Source organism: Rhea pennata, chromosome 6 (genome assembly GCF_028389875.1).
Source record: "Rhea pennata isolate bPtePen1 chromosome 6, bPtePen1.pri, whole genome shotgun sequence".
In the NCBI taxonomy this organism is placed as follows: Eukaryota; Metazoa; Chordata; class Aves; order Rheiformes; family Rheidae; genus Rhea; species Rhea pennata.
This window is the reverse complement of record NC_084668.1, coordinates 22,040,431-22,061,491: the sequence shown is the minus strand read 5'-3', so window position 1 is coordinate 22,061,491 and position 21,061 is coordinate 22,040,431. Positions and strand designations below refer to the sequence as shown.

At 36.9% G+C, this 21,061-nt stretch overlaps 1 protein-coding gene across 1 annotated transcript in view; it reads right to left on the bottom strand.

Annotated features, from left to right (window-relative positions):
* Positions 1 to 18,938, bottom strand: part of LOC134142289 (collagen alpha-1(XXVIII) chain-like) — a 35,006-nt gene extending 16,068 nt beyond the window's left edge. Inside the window, exons 1-18 of the mRNA XM_062579167.1 lie at positions 18,782 to 18,938; positions 17,437 to 18,005; positions 15,791 to 15,811; positions 14,257 to 14,316; positions 13,337 to 13,390; positions 13,000 to 13,044; positions 12,027 to 12,053; positions 11,704 to 11,748; positions 11,035 to 11,079; positions 10,300 to 10,353; positions 8,868 to 8,936; positions 8,136 to 8,204; positions 6,259 to 6,327; positions 3,682 to 3,750; positions 3,180 to 3,248; positions 3,019 to 3,087; positions 1,796 to 1,864; positions 477 to 548 (exon numbers count right to left, since the gene is read on the bottom strand). Coding sequence (XP_062435151.1) covers positions 477 to 548; positions 1,796 to 1,864; positions 3,019 to 3,087; positions 3,180 to 3,248; positions 3,682 to 3,750; positions 6,259 to 6,327; positions 8,136 to 8,204; positions 8,868 to 8,936; positions 10,300 to 10,353; positions 11,035 to 11,079; positions 11,704 to 11,748; positions 12,027 to 12,053; positions 13,000 to 13,044; positions 13,337 to 13,390; positions 14,257 to 14,316; positions 15,791 to 15,811; positions 17,437 to 18,005; positions 18,782 to 18,938 — 1,632 coding nt within the window. The remainder of the gene's footprint in view (positions 1 to 476; positions 549 to 1,795; positions 1,865 to 3,018; positions 3,088 to 3,179; positions 3,249 to 3,681; positions 3,751 to 6,258; positions 6,328 to 8,135; positions 8,205 to 8,867; positions 8,937 to 10,299; positions 10,354 to 11,034; positions 11,080 to 11,703; positions 11,749 to 12,026; positions 12,054 to 12,999; positions 13,045 to 13,336; positions 13,391 to 14,256; positions 14,317 to 15,790; positions 15,812 to 17,436; positions 18,006 to 18,781) is intronic.
* Positions 18,939 to 21,061: the final 2,123 nt, after the last annotated feature.

Here is a 21,061-nt window from a genome sequence, read left to right as displayed (position 1 = left end):
CACAGACCTTTTTAAGTTAATGACAAAACTCCCACTGACTTTAGAGGGCCCAGGATTTTCTTTCAGTATTCAGAAGCAACTACTGTAAACTCAGGGTGGAAAGCATGAAGTAGCATGTTCCATAAGTGCTTGCTGAACACTTTGAGTATATACTCTTCAAATATATGGAGTTTTTGGTTCTAGACCATTACCAAGGTCAGAAAGCTATGAAAAGTTGCCTGTTGACATTTTAGTGTTCATCTTTCTGAATTATAGGGAACTTGGAGGATTAAGGAAAAAAAGCCAACAACTTTGAACAAGATAGTAGACAACTACCCTCCTAAAAGACTCCTGAAAAGAAGATTTTTAACCAAAAACTATGCTTCTTTTCCCCTTGTCCTTGAAAGCCATCTCTTCTTGGTTTAGACGTCAGCCCTGGGTAAGCAGTAGGAATGCCCGGAGAGAAGGAGGCAGGCTGTAGACAGAAATGAACAAACCTTTTGTCCAGGGGCTCCATCTTCTCCGGGAAGACCGGGCAGGCCTGCTAGTCCTGAAGAGCCTGGCTCACCCTGACATCAATAAAAAGTAAGTCCTATTAAATGCAGACTTGGTACTGTTCTTTCTTTGAATCAAGGAAATCTATTCTTAAAAGGCTACTAAAATGTATATTGATGGCAAAAAATTATGCATATAAGCCCAAATCTAGCAGTTTTTTTTAATAAAGATGATAATTCTCATGTATTACAGAAAGGGAAGGACTGGAAATATCTCACTGTGATTGTTGGAACTGTGCATTTTATCTATGCAATTAATATTACTAGCTATTAATTCTTCAGCTCATTCTTAAGAAATAATATTGCCATCATTTCATTAAGTGGCAGTATTTAAATTTTATACAAGATATAGCTGACCATGACATAATGATTCACATTTTTCTGGTGAAAATCAGAGCAAATCCATTAATGATAGTGGAATTGACCTCAGCTTATTTACATAAGGCTCAAGACCCTGATTTGGTTTAGATGAAATAGGATCTTTTAGGGTGCGATCGGTTCACTCAGGATTATCGTGTTTTGTGAAATTAAGTAAAGAAAGAAAGAATTTCTTTCCTCTTTCAATCCTCCCAAATCCCTAAATGATAAATAAATAAATAATAGAAATAAAAAGGAGCAAAACTGGGGCAGCCTTGTGCCTTTCCACTATCATGGAAGTGCTATCTCATCCATTCCCATATTTTATGTTATTCTGGCTGTTAATGGCATAGGAACTGCTTAATATCTCAGTCCCTTTAGCACAAAGATAATCTGGTTACAGCTTTCTGTTTAGTAGCATAACTTGCTTTACCATACAAAGGTATGAGAGTGTAGCTGTGGCTCTGTTTACACCCTGTCCTTCTTTGCAAAAAGGGAAGGAGCAGCACAGTCACCATTGTTCAGTGCTTTTTTTTCTCCACCAGCTCTGGTTATAGTTTAGCTTATGCTATGGACTGCCAGTTCTGACAGCTGTTCAATATTTTGGATGATTGTGTGGACAGACTTGGAGATGATTCATATGCATCTCTGACCTGAGCATGGGCCAGCCATCCCAAAAGATTCCATCATGGTAATCTTTCTACCTTTGTATGAAGCTGGTGTATTTAAACAATTCTATTTCTGGAGGTTATTGCAAGTCTGTGTTGAAAATTTTAAAGACCAAGAGCCTGAAGTCTATTTCAAAACCCATTCCAAGTGCCTACAGGAAGGCTATTTGAGAAATAAATCTGAAGTCCAAAAATAAAATAAAATAAAATAAAATGATTCCTCTATTAACAATGTACCTTAGAACCAGGTTCTCCAATACCTCTTTCTCCTGGCACTCCAGTCTCTCCTGGTAAGCCTTGTTCACCCTTAAGTAGAAAAAAAATTTTTAGGAGCTTTATCACCAAAAAGATGATCACCATAAAAGCATATTGGTTGCTTACATTTAAAGAAAGATTATTTAGTATGATATTGTCTTTAATATGATGTGTTTAATCCCTCATAACAAAGGTTGAGAATCTCCAGGTCCCTCCCTAACCATATTTTGAGCTATCACTAGAAAGTTTTTGGTGGAAATGTCTAATACTGCAAATCTCCAATTAATATGTCCCCATGAATGTTTCCCACCAATGTAGCTGGCATTTCAGCAGCATATCTAACATCCACAGACAGTTCACCCTCCTCTTTCTTTGTACGAGGATCCCTAATCCACTTACACCTCTAGCTCCCTTTACTATTCTTTAGTAACTTTCAGGCATTCAGAATTTTATCTGACACCTCCTTTCAGAAAATCACTTTAAATCTCCATTCCAAACACTTGAAGGGTGACTTCTTTCATTAACAGTTCTGGCTTGTGCAAAGCAGTCAAGGATAAATTATTCTGACATTTTACTGTCAGCAAAGGTAATCTTAGTTAATACCTTGGACTGTTGTTACCTGAGAGATACACTAAATACACAAAATCAGATGAGACAACACGCAACAGCAGAAGAAAAGCAGCCAATCTGTAATTTATGTATATATTTTTCTGAAATAGAATCAGTGCAGTGATGGTAAAAGATGTTCTTGAAATTTTGATGCAGTGACGATAAAAGATGTTCTTGAAATTTTTGTACTCTGTTTCGTCAAGTGCAAATACTTTTTGCTGGTGAAATGGAATCAATTCACTAGGCCTGCACCTGATGTGAGGATGCTGCAAGTCTAAAGCAGACAGCCCTCGCTATGGCAGCATATTGAAGTACTTGCTTCCCTGTCTGATATTTAGTACCTCTGAAGGTTCTGTGGTGAGTCAAGCCAAAACCTAAATAGATGTTTGAGGTGTAGGTTTATCAAGCCTTCTCAGTGGAGTAGGATATTAATAATAGGAGTTTAATAATACTAATAAAGAAAGTAATTTCCTGTAGCTAAGTCAATATTTAGATTGATCTTCAGCATTTTAACAAGCATAATCATGAGATAGATTATTCCTTAACCAGTACAGTAAAAATAGTATGGCAGTTTTTACTTCAGAAAATTACCTAACCTTTGGTCCAGGTAGTCCCTGTCCTGGTAGCCCCCTAGAGCCAGGTGGTCCTTTTGGGCCCTCCACTCCCTGAAACAATTATTTAATTAATGATTAAAAATAAAATACTCTCCATTATTACACATTTAACTGTGGAGGAGAGGGGGAAATGAAAACTCTACCTTCTGTCCTTGAATTCCAATGCCAGGTAGTCCAACTGGCCCAGGTAAACCAGGAGGGCCGAATTCACCCTGGTAAACAAAATGCAATTGCTTAGTTGTATAAAGATACAGAAACAATCTGGGACAGCTCCTGTATTAGTATGTGTTGACTTAACCTCTCCTGAAGTCAGTAGAGCTGGCGATCTGACCTTTTATCTTTCATTTATGCACTTATTCCCTGCTGGTTCAGCTGTTGCAAACAACAGCTAGTCTGTTTTTCCCATCTACACCTTAACTTTCCCACAGAACCAGGTGCTTTTTGTAACATTTTCTATTTTAATATGAAGAGATGTTAGAATAGGTTAAACAGCTTAGGAGCTATAAATCCCTCCACAAAATACCTTATTGTCCAGGGCCTATTGTGGGTGCCTTGCCTCATTATGTCTTTTATAGTCAATATCAGCCCTTGTAGTATGTAGATTTATTGGCACTTTGTTAATCCTCTAGCATATTTACTACTCACTTTTTCACCTTTTATGCTGATGCCTGGAATTCCACGAGGGCCTTTTGGCCCATCAAAACCACGATCTCCCTATATGAAAAAATAATATGGTGTTAACTAAAAAACACAGCTATTCTCTTTGAAGCAACTAGAGTTGTTTGCTTTGTCATGAAAAAGACAAAACCAGAAGAACAAGAAAGCAGTGCCTGCATCTATTTTCCAGTATACCAAAGAGAACTTGTTTTCAAATGAGTTTGCTCTGCAGTTTGATACTGCTAACAAAAGAAAGCTGAACAAGTTTGTTTTTATCTTTCTGCCCACTTCAAGTGCTTTAGATCCAGACCTGCTTCCCCTCAAATCAATGGCAAAACCACAACTAATTTAAATGTCAGCAAGGCTGAATTCTGCTCAGTAGTCCTGTGGTTAATCTCATTAAAGTACGGCGATCAGGATCTGGCTCTCACTATGAACTTTGCCAGATTAAAGCCTATACTGTTGTAGAAGTGTATTTGTAAATGTCATTGTTTTTCTAAATGTTTATTCAGAAAAACAGTGGTCTTGGGGAAAATGCAGATTACAGATACGCAAAAAAAAATGGCCTTTCTTGTATTGCTGTTAGTGAAGCCTGTAGGGACAGATAGTTTGCTTGTGTAAATTGTCACAGAGTCACCCAGCTTGATAAAGCTATGCCCCACATAGGAGTTTTATCTCCCTAGTAACCAATTCCCTCATTTTAACTTTGACTGAAATACATCATGTGGCTTTCTGTTTAAAATAGCATTTCTTACCCCTGATGCTGTAGAATAACTGCTTTCCTTTTCCTTTTTACTGACCTCTGAGCTGCTAGCAAAAAGCAATGTAGTAAAAGAAAGCAACTGTAAAATTTGTTTTATGTTAACAAATCACCTTCTTAAATATGTGAGAGAGCTGACATACTTCACAGCCATACATAGAATTTTATATACATATACATATATATATATATATGTATATTCTGTTGATACATGTTTGCCTTCAGGTCAGATTTGGTAGTAAAAAGCAGTACATATTTGTAGAATCGAATGTTCCAATACTGCTGGCAGAATTCCAATTTGATTAATTTATTTAACTTATCTCAACTGCTCAATACTTTGAGTTAGATTATATGTTCTTCTATATGTGATCCCACTGTGCAGTGTTGCTGGGCATTACTTACTATCTGTCACATTTCTTCCCACATGTATTGGGATTTCAGTGGCAATGGAGTTATTTCTAAATGTATTTTCTTTAAATCCTTTGTTTTGTTTCCATGGCTGAGATACTTTAAGCAAATACAAATCATCAACAATGATGTTTGATAACTTGCATAATTCATCCTAAAATATATACTGGATGCTTGAAGTGATCATGTTGCTCGCAGCATTTAAATTTAAACCCAGCTGACTGAAGTATGGTGCAAAGCAAAAATCCTAAGATTTTTAGTAAAGGAATTGTTGATGACTGCATCTGTGAAGCATTTTTTTGTTGCTTTCTCAACCAGAATTGCTTTGGTGTATGCATAAAAGTGAATGAATGCCTTGCACAGATGTGTGGGAGAGGAACTCTTTAGTTCCTTTAATTCTGTCCCACAGAAAGCCAGTTCTATGTCTGGGACTCTCTGTCTGGTAACAATTCACCACATACAGCCAGGGTATAGGTGTTAAGAAGCCTGCTAGGAGGCTTTTGTACAATTTAGTGATTTTTATTATTTCAGGATCATTTTTTACATAGTAACTACTTATCCAGTGCAGTCCCCAGCGAGATAGTCAATCAAGAAAAAGCTACATAGAAGTCCATGGAGAGAATTTGTTTCACGGCAGACACTAGAAATTAGGAGACTCTTGCTGAATCTCATGTCTAGATTATTGTGTCACTAATGCCATTTATCTTATGGCATTATCTTAGCTTATGTACATGCTGTGTCACTTTATTATTGTAACCAGAGGTCAAAGTCACAGCTCAACCCAGGAGTTGGTTTTCAGCAGGCAGCAAAAGGAGCTAGTGGGTCCATCCATCTAGTTATGAGTGCTACTATCATTACTTTCCACTATATCTAGAAATCAGTAACAACAGCTTCCTTTTCCTGCAAACTGAATTCAGACTTTTGCTGAACTGCATAAACCAGTGGACAAGATATTTATGAAGCTTAGAAGCCTGTCTTGAATCAGATCAGAGGTACTTGTATAAAGCATTTAGAAAACAACAACAAAAAGGACACATTTTTTATCAGAAGAATCACTCCAGCAATTGTTTATGTAAAGTCACATGCTATAGGCTATTTTAAAATTAAAGCTGGAATTCTTTCCAGGCTTAGGTCCTGCAAATTAAGTGTCAGAGGAGTTAAATACTGGCTTCACAGGCACCAAAGACTACCTCTGCCTAGAAGTTTGTGATTCCTCAGAATCAGTCTCGGATCCATCAGATCAACTGATGTCCATGAAATTACACTGGACTAATTGCTGCTAAATTTTAGTATTAATTTATAAGGTAATTTCTCAGATGCACTTGTCTATTATGGACCTGTTTTAGTATATACTTATTTAATGGTGACACTCTGGTCTTGGTCTTCTACTACTGTACCTTTGCTCCTGGGAGCCCTTCTCCTGGTGAACCTCTTTCTCCTTGAACACCTTGTGGTCCCTGAGGCCCCTGTTAACGTAAGTTTAAAATGGCCTAGAATATATATTAAATCATTCAAATCAACAGCAACATATTCTCTGTCATTGTTGGTTTAAAGCATATCTCTGAGGTGTGTAGTTATAACCTGTTAAAAATAACATAGTAATATGATATTCACAGTGAATCAATGAAGAGCATTCTGGCCTGCAGCTATAACAAGGCATACAAGATTACTTTTCTGGTTACTTACGAATCAGAGATTATATGGTTTAAATTCCCTTCCTTTAACTTTTTAAATCTTCACTCCCTAACTCTGCTTTGGTTTACAAATTGTTACTAGTCCTTATTAATATATCAGTACAATCATGAGAGATAAGAGAAGCAGATTAAAGGCCATGCAGAGGAGTACTGAGGAAGATCTAGCTGTAGAGAAATTTGACTGTAATCCTTGAAGAGAATAATAGCGTACCATTTTTTTTTTGAAAGTGCAACTGATAGGAGCGCAAGGAAATTTATACAACCCAAACTCTGCATTAAAGGCAGGTCCAAAACCTGTGTCTATTGAGCCTGCTTCACAGTCTTTTTCTGCATTTGTTTGTTTCTCAGCTCTATTCCTTGAGATTGCACACACATCACACAATGGCAGGAGATTTCACTCTGTAGAGCCTAAGTATGCTTGAAAATGGTCCTGTGTACAGCTTTAGAAGTACACTGCATTCTTAGGTAAAGATAACTGCACTGGATTCAACCATAAAAATAAAACATCTTTGAAGCAAATACACATTTAAAGTAAATTAAAAAAATGCTAATAAATTTTTAAAATTCATAGTCTCTTGATGTGAGAGTACAGCTGTTGTGGCTAATGAAGGTGCATATCGCAGGTACTTCTTTTCCCCACAAAGTGGCTCTTTTGTCTATGCCATTAATTTAAGAGACTCAGGAAGCACCACTGCCTCATTTTGAATGCTGTCATCACTGGTCTAATTAATAATGTTCTTTTCTTTGCGAGTCCTTCAATAAGAGCTCATTCCTCTCTAGTAGTGTATTTTCAAACAGGATTGAGATCAGTCATTTCTGTCACCAAACCATCATTTCTGTTTATTATGGAAGAATCTCTTTTGATTATCACAGAACTTTTCTTGCAAATGGTGAAAAGCTACCTGTGAAAAACATGGAGAGAATTCCCCTCATGGTTACACTAGGGCTCTTTTGTCCAATTGAAGAGAACTTGGTCTGCTGTGTTGTAGGTAACTCAGCAAAAGGTACTGACTGGCACTTTGAAAAAAGGGACCATAAAATTATCATACTGATTTTCTGTATTATGTCTAGATATATTGAGTAACTGTCATGAAGAAGAAGGTAATACTGCTCAAATTATATCATCTGGGACCACTTACACAACCTGAATGTCTTCAGGGAGGTTGTTTAACTATGACTGTTTGTAATGTTACAATGGTTGAAATGGAATCTCTCCCTCGAATGTAGGCTGATGCAGATACTGTAAGCGTGCTGAAAAGCAGTCAATTAAGAAGTCAGAAGTTGTAGTTTTGAATATGTTAGGGGACAATTTGTTTCTATATTTATTAGATTTTGCATAAGATGCCATTTTTCGTAAGAAGTTTGGAGACTAAATACTTAGAAAATACAAAAATTTGGAAACGTTCCCTATTTGTTGAGGAAATGAAAGTCAGATAACTGTATATACAAGAGTGAGAATTACTGGAAGGGAGAAAAGAGATGGTATCATTTAACTCACATATATCCCTTTTAATGGGGGAACATTGGGAGGTTTCTCTTTTTGCCCACTTTTCCCCTCACCAATTAACAAAAAGACATACCAGAAGTCCTGGCTCACCAACTCCAGGTGGGCCAACAGGGCCTGGTCTTCCTGTCAAGCCGATGTCACCCTTCAAACAAAGATGCATTTTGAAAAATTCCAATTTAGGTTATTGTATGTGTGCAGCATGTAACAAATCATCAAACGTCCTTTGCTTGGAATATTTAAGGTATGAGAATACAGGAATGGCAGAGAAAATCCTAGTATCCTCAGACTCATGCAGCACAGAAGATCCAACAGACACTGCACTGGTGCCATTTCACAGCATTAGGACAGCATCATTTCTATATGTGAGATAAGAAAATGTTGAATCTAAAGGATTAACTGTCCTCAGTGTATTCCAAGTACATGATATACCAATTACTGCCCTCTTCCAAGAAATCAGCATTTCCCTCATAGTCTTTGTTTTCTTTATGCCAGTAATCCAAGCCAAGAAACATGTTTTTCACAGGACAATTTTTGGTTAAGACTATGTATATATTTATACACAGCTACACACTCTTTGGATTGAGTTATGCCAGCTGTAAAAACTATGGTAAAAAAGTGATTTAAGGTACATACTTTAAAATGTACTTTTTTTTTTAGTTTTGACCAAAATCCCAAATACCTTCCTAGTATCATAAAAACAACACTTTGAGTTTTGAAGTTTCTCATGTACGTGTATTATCTCAGCTGCTTCAGTCTTTGTTCTTATCCTGAGATACTTATAACAGAAGATGACAGCTGCTTGTACCTTTGGGCCTGGCAGTCCTATTCCAGTCTCTCCAGGCAAGCCAGGTGGCCCAGGGAGACCTCTTTCACCCTTTCCAAAAAATAAAAGAAACAAATCTGCTTATAAATTGATGTTTAGGAAAATCAGTTTAACTTTTTTTGTTGAAAAAGAATAGATTTTGAAGTTCATTTTTTGTATATCCTGAATATTTTAGCCCACTGGAATTGTCTTACATGGCATGTCACCTGTTCCCTCTTTCAATGCTTCAAAATTCCCTTTATTAAGGGCACAGATATTCCCTGTTCAAAGTGATACCAGATAAAAAAGGAAAATTTTCTTGTTTCATGTGACATACGACAGGTTTTCATACCCAACTGCTGTAGCCTATTCCTCACTATTGGTCAGTAAGCTCTCATACACTAAATACAATGCAACAACACCAAAAGAGATAATGTCCTTTACAAATTAGAGGCAAACTTAGGTATCATCTAAAATTAGTATTGTATTTTGCATTAACAATTAATGCAATACTTGATTTTAAAATAGGTAGTAGCATTCATTTTTGAAATTTTCTCAACAACAATATTCCTTTTCGGTAGCTGAAGAACCCATTAGCTGAATTATTCAGTTTCAGTTTTTCTTCTGAGAAACAAAATGTAATTGTGCTCTTAATGAATTTAACAGTTCCCATAATTGTCTATAATACCCAGTATATCCAGTGATGTTTGCATTTCCTGTTAAGCTAGTACTATAGAGAGAGAAGGCAGCATAGACTTGTGTGCAGACAGAATCAACTCATCTCCATTAGTATACCTGGAATTTACAATGGTATAAATGAGAAGTAAACCCAGCAAAGCTTAAGGATTTATTAAATGTAAATCATATGTTTTACTAACAAAAAACAAACAAAACAAAAACAAAAACAAACAAAAAAAACCCCAAAAACCAAAAAAAACCCAAAAAAGATGTTTACAAAGGAGACATGATTGCATTCCTCCTGGTGACTTTTAGGTATCTTTGGCTGAGCATGAGTAAACAGTGAAACTACTGATTTTCAGCCCTAGGATTCTTCTAGAGAATGTACAGTTTTAAGAGAAGAGTTTATGTTTGAGATCCCAAGCAGAATTTTTGCTTGGCACTTTGGAAAAAATAATTTTAAATTGAAAACTGAACAAATATGATATTACAATGCTGCTAAATCATATTTTATGATGCTGCCATATTTTAGGTGTTTATGAAAAAAGAATGGAATCCAAATACCAAGAACAAATAACAACTTTCTTAGAAATCTCTTAGGGTAAAAGTCTGTGATTTGCAAACAGTATAACATTCAGCTACCTTCCCGAGGAGAAGAGTATAGTGTATTAAAAAAGCATTATTGTTAGGAAGCTATACTTATGATTAAGGAAGCTATACTAAGATTAAAAAGGAAGAGAAATAATGCAGTTCTTGCCTTCGATCCTTGCAGGCCTTCAGGCCCTGTTTCTCCAGTTTGTCCTTGTTGGCCCTATTAAAACAGAAGTGGTTTTAATGAGACTTTTTCATGTTCCAGAACAGCAGCAGTTTGAAAAACGGTCTCTATAATCTGCTGTAGTACACCTGAAAATCTGAGTTACAAACACTACTAAACATTATTCAAGCTCTGCTTTCAGATGACTGTGTAGATCCAGCTACTCAGCTTCATTTGGAGCAAGGTCTGATCATCATGGAAGATAATTTGGCTCTCCCTTTATTTGAATACAATGAAATATAATGTGCAGTCAAAATTCTGAGGGGCTCTGAAACGTAGCTCTGAGGGGCTATGTTTCTTGGCCTCTGATCAGAATATTGGGATGGAAAGAGAGTAGAGGATAGTACTTCTATATACTCCTTCTGTGAGATAACAAAAGAAGATAGTTAAACACTGTGAATGGGATACGAATGATTTTGGTTTTAATTGAACTGTATTTGCTGTGATCTTTGAGGCCAATTGATTTATAAGAAGGATTTAATTGTATAGACTCCAAATTCTTGTTAATGTTGCAGTTTAGGAAGGTATGTTTTGGATGCCTTGAATTCACTGGCTTAAGAACTGCGTGAAACTTGTGATCCAATATGATTTCAGAGCTTTAAGCTCCAGGAAACCAAATACACTTGAAATGTTGGGGTTTTTTTTCCCCTTATTGTTTTATTTCTTTTTCTTTTTTACCTGTAGCCCTCTTGTTCCTCTGGGGCCAACTGGTCCTTCAGGACCCTGAAAGGTAAGTGAAAAAAAGAGTGCATTTATGTATATTTAAATATGTCAAAACCATTTTTACTATCTTTTTTTACCATGGGATGTTATTTAAATAACTTTATAATTAAAAGAAAATAAAAAAGAGGAGAGAGAAGCACAGCAGTCAGCAAGTATTGAATAAATATTTTTTAAATGGCCTGTGGTATATCAAGCACTGATACTCCAGAATTAAATTCTATATTCATGTCATTTAAAATATTCACAGCAATTATATACCAAATCTTGATGACTAGTGTTAGAATTAGAAACCTTCATTTCATTTTCACTGTTCATTCCTTCTGCTCATTACTTGGAGACTTCTCCTGCTTCTACTAAAGTCAGCTAGAGTTTTGCTATTGGTGTAAATAAGCTTAGGCTTGGGCCTTAAGAGAAATCCCATTAAAATACAGAAGGAGCTGATAAAGTTACTGAAGCTGGTATCCTTGATCACTTAATTTTTTAAAAATGTGAGCTGTTGTCTTCTTCATCCTGAGAAATAATATTTGCCTTAAATCTATCACTATAGTTACTATCAGGCAATTGCAGTTTTCCTGTATTTTAAACAGTGTTTCCTGAAAGTGTAACAACTTTGTAGCTACTTACTCTGTCTCCTTTTATGCCTGGGATTCCACATTCACCTCTTTCACCCTTAAAAGAAACATTAATAAATATTTATGAGATGTATTGAATATTTCATCTCTATTCATTAGGTGCTTTTGTTGAAACGTGTGACCTAAATGATATACTGTAGCTATGGTGCTATAAGTTCATTGGGGAACTTCCTATCTTCAGTTAGAGCTTGTATAATACCTGGTAAGATGATATCATCGTTCATCACTAGCATTCATTAGATGTATAGCAATATTCTTAATAGTAATAACAAGAAGTATCAATATGTAAGCACAGGTTTTGACTAAAAGTAGTACCTTTTCTCCTTTATATCCAGATTTCCCCTGAGGAAAAAAAAAGCAAAGCAGGTTGAAAGGATATATAATCTTGATGTAAGCATGTGAGTATTGATGCTATTAAACAAGCTGTAATTCTATATTCTCTGTAGAAAAACAGCATTTCAGGTTCTACTGCACAGTTAGGTAGAAAACTGTATTCTTGTAAACATGGCAGTATGATTGTAAATGCTACAGTTACTGGTCATGATAAGAGCTGTTACACGTGCAAACAAATCTTAGGGAAGTATCATTTTAGACTGGGATTTTGATTATGTAAAGCAGATAAACTACAGTTAATATTTTTTTCTTAGTGGGAAGCATACTAAAATAAGGTGTCAGGATAAAAGGATGACTAAGAAGGATGTACTAACTGAAAGGGATACACTGAATGAGTAAGAAAAAAATGAAGTAGAATGATTAATGTGGAAATGAGTCTAGAATCGGGCACTGAGAGGCTGGTTTTACAGTTATCTCCTATATGTATTCCATTCATCTGTGTGTTTACTATTACACACTGGACCCTGAAGTTCAGAATGGAATTATATACTTCTTTTCTGATGAGGAAACATGATGCTACATCTTGTTTGTAGATAAAGTCTCTATTTGTCAAGTGAAAAACATTAAACTGACCATAGAAAGGCAGGCAGAGTATCAGCTACTCTATTGTTCTTAAATTATCATATCAGACCTTTCCCACTTTTTAGATGGGCTGTGTATTATCAGAGAATACTTTTTAGATCACATTTACAGGTAGGAATTAGTCTCTTTCTTTAAGCAATGATGTTTTCAGTTCATCTAGTGTTAATCATTACCTGGTAAACTAGAATTGAAACAAAAATAATTTGCTATTATAAAGATTTTTTTTTTTGAAAATATGATGTTTCTCTTTAAAGTAAATCAACACTGTTGATTGGAGAAAAAGAGATTTATTTATTTATTTATTTATTTTTACCTCTATTCCATCTCTTCCTGGGATTCCATTAAGGCCTGGCTCCCCCTGTGAATAATCCAACATCAAAATCAGTCAAAGCAAGAAGAGGTAGTGTGGTCCTTTTTATCTTGGTAGATACCTGAATGTAATACAGGGTTCCATCTTTTTATACTCTAATGAATCTATACGGCAGATATAAGCATTCACTTCGTAAAGCATCTTTATCTTTACTACGACAAAAAGATAAAGATGAAATTTCAGAAATTCACAGATGCCCATACAAGGGCACTATTAGGATAGTCTTTCTGTATTAACAAAGTACTGAATCTTTTCCCCAAATCTTGAAAAGTTATATCACCTTTGCTCCTTTCAGGCCTGGAGCTCCATCATCCCCAGTGCGACCTTTCTTACCCTGGAAATAGAGGGAAAAAAAAACATACACACAAAAAAAACCCTTATATTTTAGTCAAATAATTTTATTATAACTCTGCAATTACCATAACCTTGAAATAGAACTTCTGGGAGTGACAGGACCAGCTCAGATAGGCAACCAGTTTTCTCTTTAATTTTGCTATTAAAAAAAAAAAAAAAAAAAAAGTCTCCTCTGAAAAAAAATGTGCTGTATTGTGCAAGGTAAGACAAATGTGCCCTAGTTTAATATTAGGAATACAATATCAGACAGTTCAACTCTAAGAGTTCTTTTTGAAACCAACTCTGCAGTTTATATCACTGAGCCTTGTATGAAGTAATCCTTTAGATTTGCTCAGGGGTAGTAGTTGTAAGACTATTCTGAAAGAAAATAGATTATTTTATCCTCTTTACAAGTCCTTTCTTGTCTCAATTGACTGTTCCTAATGTCTTGCTCTTTCAGAGAGCATTTCAGATATTAATGCTTCTGAGTTGGAGCTAGTTAGATCCATCTGATCTGGTTGCCTGATTGTAACAGGTAAATTACTGTTCCACACAGGGAAGTTGCTCCTTCCTGCTATTTAAACTGCCAAGACTAAAGGGAGGGACTCACCAGATCATAAATCACACTGTTCTTTTTTTCAGAAGGAATGTTTCATGGCAATTTCAGTTCTCTTTGTGCATTTCCTATTGATTTGACATTTCTGTGCAATGTAACTACTGAGGAATATGTACTGAAACTTTAACTTTTGTTTCTCAAGATTTAAGTTCAGGTAATTTCCTAAAAAATGTCAACAATGAAATAAATCTTGATTTACACTGTATATCAATCATCAATAAAATGAAAAAAGAGAAATGACAGTTACTTACAGCAGGGCCAGGAAGACCTCTTTCCCCTTTCTCACAGTTACATATAGCAGCCTGTGGACACTTTGAATGAAAATAATTCAAATCAGCACATTTTAATGGAAGAAAGAGAAAACATCAACACTGCTTTTAAGTTCCTGTAGGGCTACTCCAAGTACAATCAGGGAATGTCATGAAGTCAGTTATTTATTTATTTTTTATTTTTTGGTGTAAGCTTAGCACTTATAAGGAATGTCGCCTCCTATACTCCATCCAAAAATCCATATCATACCTACTCCTGAAAGCTCAATCATTTTGATAGTAGTTTTACCTCTAAACTGCTCACAAGGTCAGTTTATTATATTCTGTGTGTCTGTGATTGTAGAATACTGATCCTACTACTAGTCACTATAAAGATAACCAGAACAATGAGGTAAGAAAGACATCTTATATCCTTATTCCACCTTATTTCACTGCATGCAGGATAGATCATAGCCTAGGCCTAGTGTGATCTATAAACAAAATATTCTATGCATAGATTATTCTATGAATATTTAATGCAGTTCATTGTAGTAGTTTCTAATCTTTCTTCTCTTTTAGCTATCCAGTCATGCCCCAGTAAGACATCATCATTTTGTGTTGTTAGGCTATTTTACTAGGATTTTTTTGAAACTTTAAAACTATGGCATAATACAAAGACTGTACAGGCTCTAGCGTTGTTTTGGAAGAGGAATGGAGAATGTTGCTTTTATTTTTGGTTATATTCTTTAGTAAACCTCCACTTGGTTATATTCTTTAGTAAACCTTCATTCTGGAAATGAAGAGTTTAAACATCCCTAGTATCTGAATGTCCCAATTATTGGTAATGTGTCTTGCATGGATAACCCTGAACATCGTATAACTTACTATTTTTTCTCTGTCAAAATAATCCTGATGTCAATAGAAATGAGTGAAAATCAAAATGGTTCAGTTCTGCAAACATTCATACTTACTAATAGTTTCCTTATGCTGCTCATCAGAATGGCCTCTACTTGAGGCAATCATACTTTAAGTAGGACTGAGCTCTCTCAAAGAAGAGTAAAACTTTCATCCCCCCAAAATGGCAGCCAGACCTAAAATGGCTGCAGTAAGGGTAATGCATTGTGGAGAATCTGGAATGTGTGGAATTTTGTTCCACTTTCTCAACTTTTTTCTCTTTTATGTAGGAAGAGTATTAAAGGCTAGAACTGCACCACATTCAGCTCAGTGTCTTGTTTTCTTGTCCCGAGTCTCTTGGATGACTTTCTGAAACATATCAGCATATTCCTGATAACATGATTACTCACTTTGTTTTTTTTTTCAGATTTGAGAATCATGAGGAAAAGTAAATGAAATTAGAATATGAAATTAAAGCTCTGTCCTGCAAGTACAACAGCATGTAGTTTTACTTGTGGACAATCTCATTGAATTGACTATATTACTACGTTTTTCTTGAATTATGTTTCCATAGAGTAGTCTAGGTCCATGAGAATATGTTAAACAGGAGATCTGTACTCCCTCTAGCCCCCAAAATACTTACCTCTTCCTCAGCCAGATCTTCCTGTGAAGATAGATATTAAAAAGAACATAAGAAACATAAGGTCATGATCCAGCTCTAAAGAAAGAATACTGAAAGGTGTTAAAATTATTTGTTCCAGCAGCTAGTTAATTAAATTCATCAATTAAAATATTAATTAACATTAATTAAGCTTTAATTTATGAAAAAACTTCTACTAATCTCCTCATTCTAAAAAAATAGACAGACTTAAAACAACATAGCTAAGTAGATAGGAATAATACACCCAAGAACAATACTTTTTTCCAAAGTGCTGAATAATAGCAGCCCCTTAGGAGTGAATGATACATACTTTACACTTAAGAAAATCAGATGATCTTTTACGCGTACTGTTAGGCAAACACAAAATGAGAATACCTTAGAAAAGGTTTGTCTTTGAGCATGTTTCCCTTTGATCACATGAGTAATTGTCATCAAGTTAGTTCCTCCCCTTTTTAAAATTTTTTTAAATAAGACCTTTGCAGCTGAAAAACCCACATGCAATGTATTCCTCTTGCCTTTCACAACTGATGCAGTCTTTGACAGGACATAAGTGCTTTGAGGATTGTATGCAATGCATGTTTCTCTAATCTATTTAATTATGGTAGTTTACAAACAGCTATTTAAACCAGATAGCAGCATCATTTTTAAAAGAAAGCACCTGATGATGGCTGTCAGTTTGGAACAGGTAAAATAAAGTTATATAAGAGGTTACATAAGAGGTGGTTGTTGTGACACAGAAAGCAATAGTAATACCAGAGAAGATGGGAAGGCTGATAGACAGCCAAACCAGTGTAGCGGAGCAGGCTGTCAAAGCGACAGGCAGACAGGACAGCCTGGTCAGGTGCATGCTCTCAGATTTGAGATGGTTCATGTGTCAGTTTCACTGCAAAAGCCTCCTGGCCTTGCTCCTTTTCTCTCTGTGCATGGTCAGATCAGGACTTCATCTACAACTTGCATCACCAGATTTATAGTAGCCTAGACTGCGGGATGGCTCAATTTTTCCTGCTTGGCAGGGAATATTTTTTAAGTCAAACTCACAGGCTGAAAGGAGACACACAAAACTTCCAGCTCAGCTTACACGTTTCTTCCTCATTATGTGGTAGATTTTCCATGGCAATTTAAATATGTCTATGACCAAGTTCAGATTTGATCTAAATAGACATATGTCCTTTAAGGTGTACAAATCTATTTTTATTTCTGCAAGAGCTGCACTTTTTAGTACAAGGGCCAATACTGCATTCCTTATTCCTATTGCATGCCACAGAAGGAAGCACTAGGGTGTGAAAAAATTGTTTGTTCATTTAAGAAAGGACCTTTAAAATACCTTTTCATTTTACCTTTTTATTTAGGAGCTTTAAAAATACCTTTTATTCTTTTAAGAATAAAACAGATAAAAAAATAACTTCACAACAGATCTGAGTCAAATTCAATTCTCAGCTTCAGTATTTTGGCTGGGAAGATCTTCATGGTGCAAAAGGGAGAGAAAAAAAACCTGTGCTTTATCACGGTGGTTTCATTAACAAGTGGACTTCAGTATTTAACAGCATTAGCATTTAACAATATTGCAATTAAGCAGTTTTTTACCTATATTCATCTAAACCATTTTCCAAACCTTTCTGCATACGTACCATTTCTTTGAGAACCTTCTCCACAGTTCCTTTGTCCTGGAGGTTGAAAACAAACCTGGATGCTGGAACACTGGCCAGGAGCCGGAGCTTGGCAGCATTGCCAACCTCTTCAGCCACTCTGGTCATTCCCATTGTGAAGAACACAATTCCTTGGTGTTTAGCATCAGCTGTAGCTGCAAAGATATCTGGGTTTCTTGGATGATCCACTCCATCAGTGAAGAGCACAGTTACTTTCACACTGCCTGGAGTCCCTTCAGTCATGTAGAGTTGTGTGAGGTTAGTTATAGCGTAAGTTGTGTAGGTGCCATGACCTATGTAGGTAATGGGAGCAATGCGGGATTTGAATGCTTCAGGACCTTTCCAGTCACGGAAAGTTTGTTCTATGAAGACAGTGCTGCTGTACTGGAGTAAGGCCATCCTCCAGCTGACACTACGTCCAGAACTAAGCTGCAGATCTTTCATTCTGTCTACTGTTTCCAATACAAATTTCTTCTGTTGTTCATGATTATAGTCCTTAGCACTTTCAGAGCTGTCCAGTGTAAAAGCAATTTCCAGAATGCAGTCATCATCTATAATAAATAGTTAGGTAAGTGAGTTGAGTGACTTTGTACTAAGTCTCATTCTACCTTTATATATATTTTAGGATTCAAAAGTGGGAAGTTTTAAGAAAACATCTGTGTGAATCTGTCCTGAAGGCAGAGCATACACAGGCTGAGGAACTTCTTCCAGAGCAGATGCCCCAGGGAATAAGAGATTCCTGAAGGTGAGATGATTTCATGAAATAAGGAATGTTACAATGGTATTTATACATTCATTCTGTCCTCTTGCCTGGTATTTGACTGAATATCCTACTGGAATGGGGACTGTGAAAGTAGGAGTAACCTACAGGAAGATGAGTCTTATTGAATAAGACACTAGAATGGGATTTGACAGAGCTAGGTTTTGTCCCTTGCGCTGACACTTACATCTAGTGACATAGAAATTTCCAAGAGCAGGATCTGAACTTGTACACGTTGGAGAACATTATTTTTGAACTACTGATGATATTACTTCCATACAAGTACAGTTATATGGGCTACTATTATTGCAGTGACAATAACAGGTGACCAATCAATAACCCCCCCACAAGGAATAAAAGACTATTCTGAAATACAGAAAGAGGGAAGAGAGAAGAAAAGAGGAAAAAGATAGAAGTGCAAAAATAAGGCAAGTGAAAATGTAGGATGAGGCAAGCCTTGTTGAATATAAGCAGTATCTTAGAGTGCAAGTTAGCCAGGTAGTCCAGAATCTTAATAAATGAATCAAGGAAAAAAACCCAAACCTGTTTTAAAATAGAAATATTCACCTTGATCACTTGGCCTGGGATATTTTTCTACTGTATTTGACAGAATATGTTTAGGTTTTGGTCTTCCTAATCCGTATCTTTTTCCTTCCCTGAGATTTTGTGCTAAAAATTCATGGTGTTCAAGTATCCACAAAAGCCACCAGAATCTGAAGAACATTTTTTTGTTCCCTAAACAACACAAAATAGAATAATATGTGACTTTGCAGTACAAGGACAATAAAACATTGGTCAACTTTACTTCTTTGACAGGTTGTGTAATATGCTGTATTTTAAAATAAAGTCCTAAAAAGAGCTACTTTTATTTTATTTGGTAAGGGCTTCTCCAAAATATGTAATAAATAATAAGCAGAGACATATTGGAGTGATTTTCAGGTATAGTGCATAGAGGTCTAGTGCATGACAGACTAGAGACAGGTTATTTTACAAACATTATCAGTTTTCTTGCTCTCTGGCAGTGTTTGTACAATCAGCACTTTTCAAACAGCTTAACTAGGGCTGTGCCCATGTGGAAGAAGCTGGATCCCAAGAGAAATTCTCAGAGGTATTGTTTTTAAACTGCTTTGCCCACAGCTGGCTAGGAAAGAAGAAGGAAGCACAGAGGCAGACCTGAGTTTGTTTCCCTTGTTGTCCTCTACCTGAGGACTGAGGAATGTGCCTACTTCTCCCCTCCGTGACAGCCCTTATCCTTGGCCATCCTGCATAGGAACGGTCATGTCCTGAGCATGCTGTCCAGGCATGAATGCACCTGCTGTGCTACCCTGGGGATGCAGGCACAGAATGCTCAGCCCAGGTTCAGCAGCACCCTATAGACAAGACATGTGCCTTCTGCAGGGACTGAGTAATTGTCCTGGGCTCCCAGGTCCACCTGGAGATTACAAGCTGCTCAGATACCAACAGGTTCGTCCTGCCCTGCTTGTATTTCACTGTCCTATCCCTGCAAGTTATTTCCAGGTAGACACAGCATGTAGCAAAAAGGCAGCTCAGTGGCAAGAACAAACCTGCCACAACCATGCTGTCTCTGAATGTCTCCTGGAGAAGTGCCTAACACAGCCATGTCTGCAGGGCTTCTTAGCTCCAGTTAATTTAGGACAGGATTTCTAGTGCTGTGGAAAGAGGGGACAGTGGGGTCCTTACCTCACTGCTCCGAAGCAAGAGACTCTGCAGGGATTCAGGATGCTGCCCTGGGCTCACTGGCAGCAGAGCTGTCCTCCTTGTGCTGGCTGCTCTGTGAGGAAAGGAGGAAGAAACAGGACTGCAAGCTCCTGTGGGAATTGGTGTCAAGTGTCAGGAGGCACCAGCAGAGAGAGGCAAGGAAAAAGGGGAAGAGCAGTGCTTCTTGCTCCCCCTTCTAGCTACCCACCCACTTGTCTCCTCCTCTCCAGACTACACACATGCATCCTCAGTCCACTTTCTGCACAGCCATCCCTACACATAAATCCCCATTCATATTGGCAAATATATACCACTGTCCTGTTCTCACTCCAAAACGCTGCCTGGTCATGTTCACTCTGCTCTCCCTTTCACCTCCATCCTTCTGCACATCTATCATGATTTGGCAAGGCAGCTTTCAACACTGGCTGTCATGTTTTCAACATTGTCATAGTGGTCCATGTGTGTAGGATGCCTTTCAGACCTAAATGAATCTCCATGTAATGAGGGATTGCTGTTATCACTGTAGTAGAGAAATTTTTATTGTCCCATGAACTGGGCCAGTGGAAATTCTGGTTGCTGGTGGGATTGCCCAGGATGAAGAGGTCTAAGAGAGACCAGTCAGAAAGCAGTACATAGTTTCTCCAGGACTCACTAACTGTCACATCCACCCCTCCAAAAGTTGTTGTAGAAAACAAGGATTCTGGCACACAGCACAGTAAAGATGAAAGAGTCTTGTTCCTGCTGTACAGCATATGAATGATCAGCTTCCACATTTCCATTTTCCTTTCCTTCATAAGAATTATAGAGCAGAAGTCTATTCCTGTGATCACACTGGAACACATTGCTAGCCATGAAATGGTAACAAGATTTATGTAGTTAGGTTTGAGAGATTTCTTAACGTATATGATGACTAGATTAATTTTATGCACTACCAGATACCATACAAAAAACCTGATTTCGCATGTGCTCAGTCCCAGAAGTTCCTCCACAGGTGAATGATAGGCTAAGCTTCTTAAACCTAAGATGCCATTGAAATCTAAGTTAGGTGGCTATGGATCCTGAGGGCCACTGATAGTAATCAGTGATAGCAGCTTGTCATGTAGTTTTTCAAATATCCTCAGCAAGTTT